Source organism: Lycium barbarum, chromosome 3, assembly GCF_019175385.1.
Source record: "Lycium barbarum isolate Lr01 chromosome 3, ASM1917538v2, whole genome shotgun sequence".
NCBI classification, from domain to species: domain Eukaryota; kingdom Viridiplantae; phylum Streptophyta; class Magnoliopsida; order Solanales; family Solanaceae; genus Lycium; species Lycium barbarum.
In genome coordinates, this window is record NC_083339.1 from 15,422,692 (window position 1) to 15,439,699 (window position 17,008).

Here is a 17,008-nt window from a genome sequence, read left to right on the forward strand (position 1 = left end):
AACACGAGAATCGTAACATTTACAAAATACTGGTTTAAAACATTAATGCAGAAATAACATGAGTTGAGCTAAAGATGGCTAAATACCTTGCATATCTAACATAACTAAACTGACTAGTCTATGAATCCTCTAATCATGAGTATTGACTGAAAAACGTACTTGCTGGGACAAGGGCCCCAGCATCCTTTAAATGCATAGCTAATAAAATAAAGATAACTGACTAAAACTCCGAATGAGATGGGGCTCACCAATAAGCTGATTCGAGCAAATCCTACTGAGCAGATGTGGCGTCCTGTAAATCCGCACCTGCATAGTGAAATGCAGGTCCCCAAGTAATAAAAGGGGACGTCAGCACATTGAATGTACTGGTATGTAAAGTAATTGAATGAAATAACATGGGACATGGAAATAACATAATAGAGACTGAACTGAAACATGATCATGAACATGGGTACATATACATATATAACATGTGTAAAGTATCTTGAGTAGGGAGAGCAGTAAATATAACCGACAACATAGTCTGGTACTTGCGTCCTACCAGCAGAACACTCATACCTTGCCAAGGACATGGGATTTAATAATATTATGAAAGGTTCCAGCCATTATGAGAGATCTTCCTAAGCATGGGTGGAGCGATCCTCATCCTACGGTAGCTACGTAGTTTCAGGCTACTTGAAGCCTTCTCGGTAATTAGTACAACTCCCAAAAACATGAACATGATATAGTTGGCTAAGAAGCCCATGAATTATATAACTTGCTTGTAAACATGATTCTTGCTTGTATTAGAACTTGAAGATAATATATAATATAACTTGTATGGAAATATGGAAAACATGTAGAAGTTTATGAAAATAAACATAGTATTTAATAACTTGCATGTAAGAACCCATGGAATGCAAAGGATGGGTTTTCATGGATTACAGATAGATTCTCAATAATCAAAATGATGTATCAAGAACACAATAACGGATTAATAATAAGTCAAGACATAGTATAACATGGTACATGGACCTAGGGTTATCATGAACATGGTTAAAACCCTAGTTTTAATGGTTTCTGGCATAATCAGGGAAGAGCATAGTGTGGGGAAGAACAATGATGTTCCCACACGTAGATAGAAACTCTACATACCTTAATCGCTCCAAAAACTTGAGAAAAGTTTGAATCTTTGAAGAAAATTCCAAAATCTTGAATCTTGAACCTTGAGATGGGTTTTCTTGAAAACCCTAGGTTGTTAACATAGGATTTCGCTTAGAATTCATGTATAATCATTAAAATTCACTTGGGAATACATGGGAGAGACTTACCTGGATGTATGAGGATGAGGAGAAGAGAGAATGGTCGTTCTAGGGCTTGGGGATGTGAAGAATGAAGTGAAAAAGCCTTAAAATAAAGTTTTAAAGTTGCTGTCGGACCTGTTTTACGCTCACTTTAGGCCCATTTTACCCTGTAAATTAGATTTACAGATCGTAAATCCTACCGTAAATCCGTAACAGTTTTCTAAATTTTTTTGACAATTTTACGGCCCGTAAATTCTGTTGTAAATCGGCAGAACACTGCTTTAGTAAAATGGGCATAACTTTTTTTTTTACAGATTTGACCTCCATAATATACCGTTGGAAAGGATTTCAAAGATCTACAACTTTCAAGAAGGAAGTTTTCCCAAATTCATTATATATTTTTCCCTATACTCATTTTAAGTGAGACATGGTGCAAACTAACTTGAAAACACGTTCAGTAGGGTAGCTTCCGACTTTACTTTGCCTAAGGATTCTTCTTATGTCTTGATTGGGTCTCAAACACCATTTCTACACTACTCATATTGGGTTCATTATACCCCCGTCTTACGAGTCAAATCTTAGCCCGAATGCACGAGGTGTTACACTTAATAGGAACCAAAACCTCTTCAATCACAAACATGAGTATTCTTCTAATCACCCACATTTACAGCCAAGCCATGGAATACTCTAGGATATGCAGTAATACTAGTCCTCCTACTACCAAAATAACCATTTCCATTAAATAAAAACCTCCCAACAATAATACATTCAAACTTAATACTGATGGGGCATGTACTGGAAACCCTAGTATAGGAGGAATAAAAGGATTAATTAGAGACAATAGGGGTAGCTGGGTAATAGGGTTCATGAAAGGCTTACCACGCACTACAAACACCCATGCTGAATTAACTGCTATCATGCCGGGTCTAAAAATAGCAGCTGCGCATAATCTAATTCCTTTAGAAATTAATTCAGACTCAACAGAGGTAATTAGAATGATTAAACAAGGAAACGTGCCTTACAATTCTATTATCTTTGAATGCAGGTATTTAATGAGAAGGATGGGACATCTGGATCTAAGGCATAACTTTAGAGAATAAAACAAGATGGTGGATCTCTTAGCCAAGAAAGGAGGGAAGCAACAACTTTTTGAGGAAATGAAAATTTTAGAAGTACCTCTTGTTTTTGTAAGGAATGTTTTCTGGGCAGACAAATGTGGAGTTGTTTTTGAATGGTCTGTACCCTTTTGTACCACCAATGGAGGTGGCTCTTTTGAACATCTAATTGGCTCCCATGCCATAAACTCTGATGTAACTATTATGTAGATATATAATATATTGGTAGTATCTGTTTAACCAAAAAAAAAGTAAAAGAGCTAGAGTAGAAAAAGATTTTGGTCTTGATTTTTATGTTTTTAATGTTGGAGATGACTCTCTCACTTTACAAGAAGTTTTATGTTCACATGATGCTATTTTTTGGAAAGAGGCTGTAAATGATGAAATGGAATCACTTATTTCCAATAAAACTTAGAAGTTAGTTGATTTACCACCGGGTTGTAAAACAATTGGGTGTAAATGGGTCCTTAGAAAAAAGTTAAAACCGGATGGTTCTGTTGATAAATATAAGGTCAAACTAGTTGCTAACGGTTTTAAACAACTAGAAGGCCAAGAACTTTTTGATACTTTTTCTCCGGTAACTAGAATTATATCTATAAGACTTTTAATTGCTATTGCAGCATTTTTTCATTTGCATATTCATTAAATGGATGTAAAAACTGCTTTTTTAAATGAGGACCTAAATGAGGAAATATATATGGAACAACCCGAAGGTTTTGTTGAAGCAGGCCAAGAAACCAAAGTGTGTAAACTTACTAAAGCCCTATATGGATTGAAACAGGCACCAAAGCAGTGGCATGAGAAATTTAATTCCTGCATGATTGAAAGTGGTTTTAAAACAAACGAGTGTGATAAGTGCATTTATCATAAGTTTTGGAATAATTCACATGTTATTGTTTGCCTCTATGTTGATGATTTATTGATCTTTGGCTCTAACTTGAATATTAATGGTGAAACTAAAAATATTCTTAGAAGCCATTTTGACATGAAAGATCTTGGTGAGGCAAATTTTATTCTTGGAATAAAAATTACTAAAACATGTGATGAGATTTATCTTGACCAGTCACATTAAGTTGTGAAATTTTGAAAAAATATAACTTTCTTGATAGCAAGCATGTTGTAACTCCTTTTGATTCAAGTGTTCACTTGTTTCCTGTTCAAAGTGAAAATGATGTGATAAATCAAAAAGAATATGCTAACTTAATTGGAAGTTTGAGATATGTGACTGATTGCACTAGGCCTGATATTGCGTATGCAGTTGGAGTACTTAGCAGGTTTACAAGCAAGCCAGGTAGTGAACATTGGCATGCTATAACGAGAGTTATGAAATATTTAGTGGGTACAAAAACTTATGGTTTGTTTTATAAAAAATATTCTGCTGTATTTGAAGCCTTTTTTGATGCAGATTGGAATACTTTATCTGGTGATTCCTGTTCTACCACTGGTTATATTTTTATGTTGGCAGGTGGTGCTATTTGTTGGAAATAAAAAAAGCAAACTATTATTGCTAACTCTACCATGGAGGCTAAACTAATTGCTTTAGCTTCAGCTAGTGAAGAGGCGAATTGGTTGAGAGATTTATTATTTTAAATACCTTATTTTGAAAAACCAATTCGTCCTGTTTTAATTCATTGTGATAGCACCGCTGCAATTGGTAGAGTTCAAAACCGTTATTACAACGGTAAATCCAGGCCTATAAGGAGAAAACACAGTAATGTGAGATCATATTTGACAAGTGGTACCATTAACGTTGATTATGTCAAATCTTGTGATAATCTTGCAGATCCACTAACCAAGGCCTTGGCAAGAGAAAGGGTCTGGAGCACATTGAGGGGGATGGGATTGAAGCCCATAAATTCATGAGTCATATATGAGGAAACCCAACCTAGGGACTAGAGATCCTACAACCAGGTTCAATGGGAAAAACAAATGATATGATGGCTTCTTGTGAAAATGCACTTTTTATTTATTCCCTCCTTGTGGTGTAAGTGCATTATTCCGTAACGATATGTGAAGGTTGAGTTTTTAAGCTCTTAATGAAATTCTGTAGCTCGTATGAGTGGGGTGTTAAAGTTACATAAGCACCCTTAACAGATTTCACCTATGTGATTGTGGAAGTAGGTCGCTTCCTATGAGAATTGGGCTCTTCTCAAAAGCACTCATGAAATTGGGATAGCACAAGGCCGTAATGTGCTGGCTGTTAAAGCTCATGTCAATACCTTGATTATTATATGCAAGCAGTAATTCTTTCTTTCCCTTAAACAGTCATAGTTCAAGTTTGAGACCACTACGGCTCTGGAGTAAAAATTATTGTTTTACTAAGTGGAGATTCAATGCAGAGCACACATTCATTATGCATAATAGTCTCCCTTCAACTGATAAACTTTCTTGTTTAATATTAAAATGAGTGGGGGATTTAGGGGTGTCAAGTGGGTCGGGTCGGGCCGGGCCGGGCCATTTAAATGTGGGCCACAAGGGGCCGGGTCGGGGCCGGGCCGGGCCGGGCCGTAAGTTAAGTGGGCCGAGCTGGGGGCCGGGCTTGGAGAGGGAAAGGGTGTCCGGCCCAGCCCACCTCGGATAGGGGCTACACGTCGGGCTAACCGGGCCCGTTAGTGGGCCGGGATGGGTTTTAGTTAGTGGGCCGGGCCAAGTTTTAGTTAGTGGGCCGGGCCGGGTTTTAGTTAGTGGGCCGAGCCGGATTTTAATTATTTTAAAAAAAATTCTAATGCTAAAATTTATTAAGTTTAATACTTTAAAATCTAGTTGTTGTCAACTTTATTTTAACCTTCAAGTTCCTTAAATTATACTTTGGCCCTATTTTCAAACTATAAATACCATTCATTCTTCTCCATATTATCTCACAATTCCCTACTCTCCTCTTTCTCTAAATTTCCTACTCATCTAAATGGGAACTAAATGGGAACAATGCACATGAGTTTTGATACTAAACCAAAGTTCTTAATTTAATTATCTCATCTGATCCTAAGTCCTAATGTCATGTGCAGATTGTCACGTCTCCATCATCGGTGGAGACATTTCAATATGCTAAAAAATATTTAATTATTATTATATATAAAATATTTGAAACTAATAAGATTATATTAATATATTATTATATATATAACTAATAGTTTATATTATTATATAGTATACTGTATAACCTATTGAAATATTTTTGAACTTGTGTAAGCCAACAGCAAGATAGTAACTTAAAAGGGGTATTTGATTTATTTCACGCATCAGCAATTTCAGAGGTAAATTATTTTTCATTTAGTAGCAATTAAATATTAACGAATTCGATTCCTCTTCATTTTTATTGTCTCCATTTTTCTCAAGTTCTTACTTGAATAAGAGACACATTACATGAGTTAAAATTAATGGTTAAGTTTTAATTAACTAAAGTAAGATTATAACTATGGTTTGAATAATTAATAAATATTTCATATATTTGCTTCCAAAATTTTAAGAATCCCACAATTATAGCTACAACTATTTTATTGGGATACAATGTTTTTAAAATACTTATTATTAGTAATAAATGTAATACTTATCTTTTTTTTTTTAATTTGAAGTGGGCCGGGCTGGGCCGGGCCGGTGCCCCGGTGGGCCATCACCCGGGCTTATGGTGGGCCGGGCTGGTGGGCTGTCCACCTTGTCCGGCCCAGCCCCCTAATAAAACTCACCTAGCCCAGCCCCTTACACCTATTAGTGGGCTTGGGCCAGGCCGGTGGTGGGTCGAGTTTACCGGGCCGGGTTCGGGCTGGCCCGGCCCACTTGACACCCTTGGGGGGATTGATGGACCTTTAGAGCATTTTAATATTAATTTATATTATATTAAAATGCATCAATGGTACGTTACCCAACTCTGCAGCATTTCCCATTTACGTTAGGATCATTATTTCCTAATTACTCATTTGAGTAAATGGATGAATGTGGACATAAGTTAATTTGAAATTTTCATAACCACTATTTCATTACTCCTACACGTTAATGGCACATAATGGTTAATTTATTTTCTTTGTAACCTTCTAGTAATTATACTCCATATTCACACCACTTTATTACCCCACTAATCCTCTCTTTTCATCCAATCAATTCAAGGATGAATTTTTCAACTATAAATAGTTTTTCATCCTTACCTTATGAGAGTAGAAAAAATATATTGGAGAGTTCTTAAAAGAGTGAGAAAAATAAAAGAGTGTTTATTTAGTTGAAGGAATATGTTCTTTTTTGTGGAGCTTTGGACTCAACATTTTGTCCAGAGTTTATTGAGTTACACGAAGTAATTAGGCTGTTGTATCTTGGAGGGGATAAGTCAGAAAGACTACTGCTGAACCAGTAAAGATTTGTTGCAGTGAGCTTGAATCTCCTTAAAGAGAGCGAGATATCCGCACCTCAGCCGAAGACATTTTTATTTTATTTTTTAATTATAATTTTATTTTTATTGTATTATCACCAACATTTTCTTATCTTAATTTTGATTCTAAGAGAGAGCAACACTTATTTGAGAAACGCGACAATTTTGAACCTCTTATTAAAAAAAAAAAATTCTATTGACAAGTGTACAAACTGTGAAAAACGCGTGAGTACCTAAACACAAAAATATGGACTACTTAAAAAGAAACCGAGGAAACCCTAAGCCCATTGGCAAATGCAAACGTGCCGCCGCTTCTTCTGAATTAATAATTGAGTGAAGAATGTCAAATAAATAACTCGAAAGGCAAATTAACTTGTCATGTCATTATATTTATCTGAATTCAAAATAGTATATCTTTCTTAATAAAAATTTATTGACATTTAATGTTTACGTTATGGTAGTAAATACAAAATATGTATGTCTTATAAACATATATAAATGAGTTTTTTTTACACATAAGATATATCAAAATATTTAATCGAATAAGTATTTACGTCTCAAAATCACTAAACTAAAAACTCATTTGTAAGTTATTCATTTTTCAAACACATATATTAAATTGCTGAGTCGAGAAAGTATTTACGTCTCAAAATCACTAAACTAAAAACTCATTTTGTAAGTTATGCATTTTTTATACACATATACTATTAAATTGCTTAATGTGATACGAGTAAGTATTTTCGTCTCAAAATCGCTAACTAAAAACTCATTTATATGTTACGTTCAATACAACAACAACATACCCCGAGTAGTTTTATGATTAACATTTGAGAGGGTAAGATGAATGTAAACCTTATTTTATTTTTATAAGGTAGAAAAACTGTTTTCGATAAACGCATCTTACGTTTAATATATTAAAAACAAAGCAACTAAGGAAGAATCATTTGTCTACCTCAAAGTCACTCAAACTTAAAAAAAAAAAAAAAAAAAAAACTCATTTTTCACATTATTTTACGCTATTTAAAGTGACACCCTTTTGTCTGTCTCACAATCATTCAAAGGAAAAATCTCATTTATATACATTTCTTTCATGCCCCTACCCCACATTATTCTTGTCAAATTTCTACTAGGTAAACTGTGACAAAATAAGCAGACTATTACCCTAGTTTAATCTCACATTCATCAATCAAATTTGCTGCATTTTTGTTCCTTAGATTGCATTCTTTGATTTTTCTAGGCTTTATTTGAGAAATCCAAGAAAATTTGTCGACTAATCTTGAGTTAATTTGAGAAATTTTTTTGTGGGGTTACAACAAAATGGCTGGTTGTTCATCAGGTATCAGGTTTACTCACTTTACATCTCTGAAAAATGAAATCTTTATCATGGGGTCTATTAAAGACTCAAACTTTATGTTTGTTAAGAATCAAGATTTTGTTGGTATGAACAAAATTGGTTATTTGGTTTGTCAGAACAATAATAAGTCAAGATTTTTGGTTAAGAGTTCATTGAATCAAGAGGGTAACTCAAAATCTAGTGTTAGAGTGGAAACAGTACTTAAAGAGAATGATAGTACTTATATAGGGAAAGATGTTAGTGTTCTTGATGTTGATGATAATGGGGGCGTTGATGGGAAAGGAGAATTAGTTGATGGAAATGGTGGAAATGGGAAATATCCTGGTAGTGGTGGGCCTGGTGGCGGTGGCGGAGGAGGGGATAATGAAGATGGTGGTGATGAGGAAGAAGAGGAATTTGGGCCATTATTGAAGTTTGAGGATGTGATGAGAGAGGCAGAGGCACGTGGGGCTAAACTTCCTGCTGATATGATTGAGGCTGCAAAGAGTGTTGGGATCAGAAAGCTACTTTTGCTTAGATATTTGGACTTGCAGGTAAAAAATTGATTTGGCAAAAACGATTAATGTGTTTGGATGGTTGTTAGTTGTTACCTATTGTATTGTCCTGTATTGATAGTTTAGATACAAATGTTGTTTTGATTGTTACTTACGTTTATTGTATCATATCGTTAAATCCATCTTTATCGTTATGTAATGATGAAAAGTTTCATTTTAGGTAACAGTCGACTTGGTGTGGTCGCGTTGTTACTTTTTTTTTTTTTTTTTTACTTCTTCTCGTTTTGTCTTTGTTTATTATCTAATAATCCTATTTTATCGTTTACCTTACCTTTTTATAATAACTCCACCCTGTACACTACTTTCTGGTGAGTTTATCTTTCAGATTGTTGATGTGTGACATTATGTAACGACGGATACGATACATCTATCCAAACTTTATATTTATCAAAACAATATAGGATAATATAATACAACACTATACTAAACAATCATCCAAACAAGGTTTAGTGTTTTCTTGAAAATGTGCATTTTGATTGTTTCTTTAATTGGCAGTTTGTGTTTTTGCGAATGTAGGGCTCAGCTTGGTTCGGAGCAGCAATGAGGTCTTGTGCTATGCTGCGAAACAGAATGTTGGCTGATCCATCATTTCTCTTCAAAGTTGGAACTGAGGTTTGTGTTGAGCTTGATTTTTGATATTTCTGTTCTGTAAATAAATCATTGAGCTGTAGTAAAGTAGAAATAGTTGCTCTTTGAGCTACTGATCAGTGTGCATTGTGTTGTTTCTGCGATTCTGTTTGCATATCTTACTGCTTAGAGCAATTAGTAATTCTAGTCCTAAAGCATGCCATAAAGATATGACACTTGGCCTAACTCAACCCCAAAAGCTAGCTCATGGGGTGAGGATTGCCCAAGTCCATATAAGCAAACCACCGGTCAATTCCCCAACCAATGTGGGACTCTAACCCACTCTAACACCCCCTTCATGCCAGGCTCAACTGGAGCGTGAACAATATAACATGGAGGCCTAAACGGGACAGACCTGGCTATACCATGTCAAAGGCGTGCTTAAGCCCTGAAGTGAGGTGCAAAACATGTTGAGCGCTTCGCCTCGCTTAATGTGCGCTTCAGTGTTGTCATCAAGGCTCTAAGACATACTTTTCCTTGTAAATGAGCCTCTCCTTAAGAGACGAGGCTAAACAATTTATACTTCACTTTATCGTAACTTTTTTCTTGAATTTCTTTGTTCATATATTTGTTGTTCATGCTTATTTTAAGTCTTGTACGGAACATATATATTTGTATTAAAGCCCACTCTTTATTTGCCCTTTTCCATTAAAGCCCACTCTTTATTTGCACTTCAAGCCCCAATGGACCTTAGAGCCTTTTTCCGCTTTTCGCTTTTGATAACGCTGATTCAGAGAATCAGTGGCTTAAATGCATGAGAAAAGGATTCTAACTATGGTAACTAAATCCTAAAGATCATAACAAATTTGATACCTATTGTGAACTATATACAATATTATGTCTAAATACATCATTCTGTAACACATGCTAAACTTGCATTACACGTGGTGAATTTCTATGGACCTTGAAATCACCTGTACTGTTGTGGCACCTTACCTACTGTTCAAGGTTTCTGTTTTGTCATGATGTTTATACTTGATATGATTTTCAACTGTGATTTCACGGGTTGCATTGGTTCTGTGATGTAGATAGTCATTGATACTACTTGTGCAACGGTTGCGGAAGTTCAAAAGAGGGGCAAAGATTTTTGGACGGAATTTGAATTGTATGCTGCAGATATGTTGGTTGGTGTTGCTGTCAATGTAGCTCTAGTTGGGTTGCTAGCACCATATGCTCGAATTGGGCAACCGTCTGTATCTCAAGGGTTTGTTGGTCGTTTCCAGAGAGCTTATGGAGCACTTCCAAGCAGGTTTTAACTTATGCAACCCACCCCTGTGATATTATTGCATTAAATTAGAGCACTATTTAGAAGATTTTCACTTCAAATACTCATCTGGCTGCAGTGTTTTTGAAGCCGAAAGGCCAGGTTGTAGATTTTCAGTGAATCAGAGAATTGCTGCTTATTTTTATAAGGTAAATCTTGCATAATTGAAGTATATATCTCCGTATACATATGTCGTTCTCTCTGTTCTTAATAGTTCTTTTCATAAATGCATTCTATTGTGTAACTTACAGTTTACCATATTTCTTTAGGGCATTCTATATGGATTCGTCGGGTTTGGATGTGGTATCATTGGCCAAGGAATCGCAAACATGATAATGACTGCCAAGAGGTTTGTTGCTTACGGGTATCAGTAATGCTACTATTGTTGCTATTATTTTTGTTGTTGCTGTTGTTGTTTCCTTATATTTCCATTAAATTTCTGACTCACTCCTTCCTGGATTTTGCACTTGGGATTTATTGGGAACCAATACTCATACTACTGGATTTCCATGAACCAGAATTCTTCATTTCAAGACTCAAACCCCACTATGTTGACCTGTTTTAAATTAGTATTCTACTTCTCCTGATATTAAAATATTTGTTTGATTCTCATAAAGAAGATATGAAATTTTTCGTCGCTTTTTCATTAACTAGTTGTAATGCTTGATATATTAGGATTAAGGACCTAACCCTTGTCAGGAAACCATTGCCTTTCTTTTATCACCTGTTCTTTGCTAATCTGGCTTTAATGGCTATCTTTCCATTCTCTGGTTTTGTTTGCTAAAATGAGAGCTGTGGTGTTAGAGAGACAGTGGTTGTAGAATTCGGTGGGGGAAAATGGTCAACGGAAAAGGCCTTGAGGATGTTTATGGGGGAGGGGACAAGAGCAAGGTGATGTTGGGTGGATTTAAAATGGAGTAGGTAAACTCCTTTTTATTTTGTCACAGAGAATGGAAGGGCATCTGGTCCGAGCAAAGAGAGGCTGGGTGGAGATGCTTAAGAGACTAACATTAGAACTTCTAATTTCAGGTGAAAATAAAACTAAAAGCAAAAGAATTGCTATCATCTGTGTTAAGCTGGGAAATACTTTCTATTGTAATGCATCGTCAAAGCTATTTGTTTAAGTCCATTTTGCAACCTTTTAATTTCTGCAAGAGTAGAAATCTGTTGCATCTTTGGCGATCATCAATTATGTTAACATCCAAAGTTACTTTAGATCAAATTTAGAAGCTCGGGGTTGTCAAACCTTAGTAGTGATGGCGCCCAACTCCAGTGTTAGAAGATTTTGAAATTGAGAGGTACTGTTAAGGTTGCCTTAAGATCTGACAAGGGAGGTAGTAGTGCTGGAACACTTTGAAAGTGATGGATTCCTGAGGGAGGAAGATCAGGGACATCAGCTTGCCTAATTTCTACTTATCAAAAAGAAAAAGGAATGCCTAATTTCAAATTTAAGAACATCGATTAGGGATACATTTACAAGGCAGAATCCACATGCTTCAGGAAGGGGTTGTGCTGGGTCAAGAGTGTTATGAAAAGTATAAAGAGATTTAATTTGACTAACCTTATGCTTCGCAGCTGAGCATATTTGCAAGAGACCAAGGCCTATATCTGTCTCCATGTGTTGCCCTAGCAAATTTAGGATGTTGCTAAGAACGACGTTAGTGAAATTATCCCTGTAAGAATATTTGCAAAGGAAAGAGTTTTAAGGTTTGCTGGCAAGGAGGAGGAAGTCACAGGATTTGTGTGTGTGTGGGGGGGGGGGGGGGGGGGGGGAAGTACCAACACCACGTGACTATCAAGTGAAGGCTGTGTGTGAAAACAAAACCTTTCAGCGAGTAAGTGAAGGATGTCTGCTTAAAGAGGTGGTACGCTTATTCAATTTAAGAGATAGGAGCTCAAAAGAGGGACATGAAGCATCATTTCCTTGGTTTCCCTTTGAAGAAGGAAGAATTTAACAGTGGAGCGACGGGGAGTCCTCGTTTTGCAACTCTTCTAGGTCTTGAAGTGGGTGGAGAACCATGAGGTCTCAGGTTCGAGTCCAGTGGAAGCAAAAATACTACATAGGTGATTTTTCCCGTCTGCCTAAGCCTTGGTGGGCAGAGTTACCTTGTACCTGTGTGGGTGGGAGGTACCCGGTAGCATAGTCGAGGTGCGCGTATGATAGCCTGGACAGCACTGTCATTAAAAGAAATTGTAAACCAGAAAGAAGTGGCTATAATATCATTCAGTATCCTGTGCTAGGTCTTCCGTTTCAACTGCTGTCTTACTTATTATAAGATGGCCTTTTAATGCTTTCATTGCAATTCTAGATCATACTAATGGAAAAATATATTTTATCTAGTCTTCATATGGTGCATTCTTTACTAATTCTGATGAAAAAATTCATTCCAACAAGTAAAAGAATAATGGGCAGTCAGGTTTGCAGATAGTAACTGAATTTGAGAAGTCAGAGTGACCTTGTTCATTTAATGGGTTAACCCATAGCACTAAAGTAGGTATATCTATTGTACTTATATCTGATACGTCTCTTTTCAGCTATTTCTTAGCTGGTTCATATTAAGCTAAATACCTTTCTCTGATAAATTTTTGGATGGTTTTCTCAGAAACCATATCCTTGTCTAACCCTCTCCTGATTCATCATAAGCGTTATACCTCTTCCTGCATCAAAATCTTTATGGGACATTACTTGATTTGTGATGTCCAAAGCTCTGCTTGATCAGTTTCTTATCCAGTAAAGAAGGAAAACAACACGAAACAAAAAGATATATTAGATTGGTCAGTTAGTCATACTGGCCTAGTGTGTTTTAATGTTCTTCTGAGTTATATCATAACTATGAAAGGATCAGCAAATCAGACAGGCTGACGATATTACATGGAAAATACAAGAATATCAAAAGTAGAACCTTCAAAGCTAAGTTTTTAAGGAATATTTGCTTGGCACAACCTTTTTTTTTTTTTTTCAATCTGTTATGTTCTCCTTTCCATGCTTTTACCACAGAGGTTGACGGGAGGCCAAATGCAGATTGTTTTACTGCAGCTAATCATTTTTGTAGCTTGACAGTTCGATGCTAACATTGAGTCTCTGTTATGATTGTGTGAGCCTGCATTGGTCCAACTTTTCTGCTCTTGTTGTTGATCAAAGTAGATGCTATACTTCATTTAATTTAGTGTTTGTGTTATTCCTGTTTTACTAATATGCTTCTTCATCAGGAGCGTCAAGAAATCCGAGCATGATGTTCCTGTTCCACCTCTTATAAAGAGTGCAGTACTTTGGGGTATGTCTTCATTCCTATATATTCCTGCATTTGATAATAAAGTTTGTAAAGCAAATGATTTCCAAACCCTTATCTACCAACTATATCATGTATGCTGCTTGCTTTAATTTTCTGGTACCTGTTTATCTCTTTCCAACTCTTCATGTATACTAGTATCATTTAATTGTCTTATTGAAAATTCTGACTGTTGATAGTGCTGAACTACTCCATCTTCTGGTTATTTAGTGATTTCCTGCATCAGATAGCATTTCTTCCACCCAATGAATTAAGTCAATGATGACATTGCATGAAATGATATAGTAGTATAGAATTTGCAATATTTGTTAGTGGGATCTTCGTTATTTGCTCTACAGTCCTGTCCCCACTATAGAGCATGTGTAAATGAAAGCTCAATTACTTCACCGAGCATTAAGAGTTAAGAGTGATGAAGCAATCAAGAAACTGAGATCGCATGTTTCTTTACAAAATTGACCAAATTAATTTTCCCTTACCTCTGGTAAAGGCTGACTATTTTAGGAACCTTTAGATTGTAAATCCCACTTCCGATCTTCTCATTTCAAGTAAAATGCATATGCTATTCTTGTGTTTCTTGAATCAAACTTCGTTTCAGCTTTCTCGGTGCATCAGCATTGCAAGCTTCATGTTTGTTCATAATTAGGGCTGGTAAAATGATTAAAAAAACAAGTAACCATCCAACCAACCCATTAAATATGAGTTGGATAACTAACTATTTAAAAATGGATCAAATGTGGACATCATTCATATTATCCACTAAAAATGCATATCCAGATGGATAATATGGATATCCATTTGTCTTGTTATTTTTCACGAGTTCTTGCTTTCTGGGAGTCTAAGCTTATTTTGGCGTTTACCTTGTGTTCTCACCTGACCATGGATAATATGAATATCCATATTATCCATTGGTTAACCCATTTTTATCCGTGTTAAATATGGGGCAGGTCGGATATTTTATCTGTTTTTTCTTTAACCCGTTTTCGACCTGCCCACATTCGATCCGACCCGTCTGTTTGCCACTCCTATTCATAACCTCAATCTAAGATGAAGATCTTGTCTCCTACCAGCTCTGATTCGGTTGTTGGATATGTTATGTGCAGGTGTCTTCCTAGGAGTTTCTTCAAACACCAGGTTACAGATCGTGACTGGGCTAGAACGTCTGGTTGAATCTTCCCCAATGGGAAAGCAGTTTCCACCTGTTGCAATGGCATTCACAGTTGGTGTGCGATTTGCCAACAATGTATATGCAGGAATGCAGTTCGTGGACTGGGCAAGGTGGAGCGGTGTGCAGTAACTTTATCTTTGTGCTTCTTTTCTCTTTCGGCCATTCTTAGGGGGTCATCAGTGGTTCTTCACTTCCCTCCAACTTGGCTCGAAACTGAGACCTAACTGTTAGAGATGGAGGTGACTCATCACTAGGCCAACTCGTGTTGTCACTTGTTTGTGCTTCTAGTCTAGTTCAATAATTCCATCTATGTTGTATTGTGCTTCTAGTCTAGTTCAATAATTCCATCTATGTTGTATTCTAGTTGATTTGGGGATTCGGTTAGACCAATAACAAAGAAATATGTTTGCTCCTACCGATATGTGATGTGTGAGCTAGGGACATGTCACGAGTTGGAATCCTTCACAGACAAAAAAGGCTGGTATTTAAATGGGGAAGGGTAGAAGGACCGGCCTATCATCATTGAGTTTCAAATCATGAAGGAAATCAGTTAGGGCTCACTTTTATATCTTTTTTACTCCTCGATTCTTACCGAAGCATAATTTGGTTTTTTTTTTTTTTTTAAAAATTATTTTTTATATTTTTTATGGGCTTTTATGAAACTGAAATAAAATGACCCTCTTTAAAGAGCTTTCAAACAACTGGCGCGACGTTTTCATGGAAATTAGCAATACTCATGTCTCATTATATGCGAGACTATTTCTAGTAGTTGAACAAAATATCACTTCTAAAGTTTGAGCTGAAGCCATTGTTCTGCTTCCGTGGGATCAGTAGTGCCTTCAAACCCAACTCCACCCATATTCCTCATCTTTTCAAAATTCTCGAACATTGTTCCAGCCATAACTCACCATTTGTTGAAATGGAGCAATCATAATAAGAGTACTATGACCCATTGTTTTAGGATTATTGTCCACTTCAGACTGAGGATATTTAAAGTTAGGCAAACGTTCCTCGTGTCCTCCTTGAAAGTGAGGCGAGGCATTATAGTGAGTATGACTTTCATCAGCGCCTTTAATAGCTCTATTCGAAGAGGTCATATCGTAATTCTTTAAAATTTAGAGGAGAAGAACTCATTGCATTACCAACATGTATTGTATATGCACAATGGACGCATCAAAGCATGTTGAACATTCAGAGGGCAATAAGGTATTTTTAAAGGTTTCTCCATAGAATATGGAGAAGATTATGAGATATGGACAAGAAGGCAAATTTAGTCCTCGATTTATTGACAGAGTTGGTCCAATTGCATATAAACCAGTTTTGTCACCTGAGTTCATCTCATGTTCTTCCTATAAAGAGAAAAGACACATCAAGAAATTAGTTAAATGATTTTTAAGAAATATTTTAGAAAAAAATATTAGTAGTAAAACGGTGTTAATTATTTTGGAATATCCTAAGATAAAACATTTTTATGTAAAGTGGGGAGATGGAGGTAAAAGCATCCTAGGACAATTCAAAGCACTACTTTTAAGTTGGAGTTGTGTCAAAATTCTAAAGCGCAATGAAGATTAAGGGTGTCGTAGGGGACCGGACGGTAGGGAAATGTCTGGGGGACGGGAGGGGATGAGGGACTTTTTAAAGGGGAGTTTAGGGGGATTGGGATTATAGGGGATTTTTTGGGGGGCCCGTCCCGTCCCATTCTGGGGAGTGGGGGGGGGGGGGGGGGGCAGACGGGGGATTTTTTTTAATTTATTTGAATATTTAATTTTAAAGTACTAAATAGACACAAATCTAATATAAAACTTCAAAGTTAACATTTAAATTGATAACATTTAAGAACTATTTATTTTTTATGACTTATAACTTTAAAGTCTTTAAATGTATTTTTCTAAGGGCTATTTTTTGAACTTCTAAAGGCTATTATTTTTAATTTATTACATAATATTAAATATAATTTCAAGTCTTTATAAAATTTATAAAGAATTGCAGTTTTTTTAGT

General features: G+C 36.1%; 1 protein-coding gene across 2 annotated transcripts; it reads left to right on the forward strand.

Moving 5' to 3' along the window:
- The first annotated feature begins 7,797 nt into the window (after window positions 1-7,797).
- LOC132630508 (protein RETICULATA, chloroplastic) lies at window positions 7,798-15,424 on the forward strand. Of its 2 annotated transcripts, none has more exons than XM_060346078.1 (7): window positions 7,798-8,642; window positions 9,180-9,275; window positions 10,319-10,539; window positions 10,634-10,703; window positions 10,824-10,918; window positions 13,765-13,829; window positions 14,945-15,424. In XM_060346078.1, exons 1-7 carry the CDS (start codon window positions 8,073-8,075, stop codon window positions 15,136-15,138), a joined length of 1,311 nt encoding a protein of 436 aa, XP_060202061.1. In that variant the 5' UTR covers window positions 7,798-8,072; the 3' UTR covers window positions 15,139-15,424. The 2 variants fall into 2 exon arrangements, with proteins under 2 accessions (XP_060202061.1, XP_060202062.1); XM_060346079.1 differs by having other exon boundaries at window positions 7,799-8,642; window positions 10,824-10,903.
- The last annotated feature ends 1,584 nt before the right edge of the window (window positions 15,425-17,008 follow it).

Coding starts and splice junctions, on each gene's coding strand:
- LOC132630508 (XM_060346078.1), top strand. CDS start 8,073: ATGGCTGGTTGTTCATCAGGTATCAGGTTTACTCACTTTACATCTCTG. Junction 10,704..10,823: donor TTGCTGCTTATTTTTATAAG/GTAAATCTTGCA, acceptor ATATTTCTTTAG/GGCATTCTATATGGATTCGT. Junction 10,919..13,764: donor AAGAGGTTTGTTGCTTACGG/GTATCAGTAATG, acceptor CTTCTTCATCAG/GAGCGTCAAGAAATCCGAGC.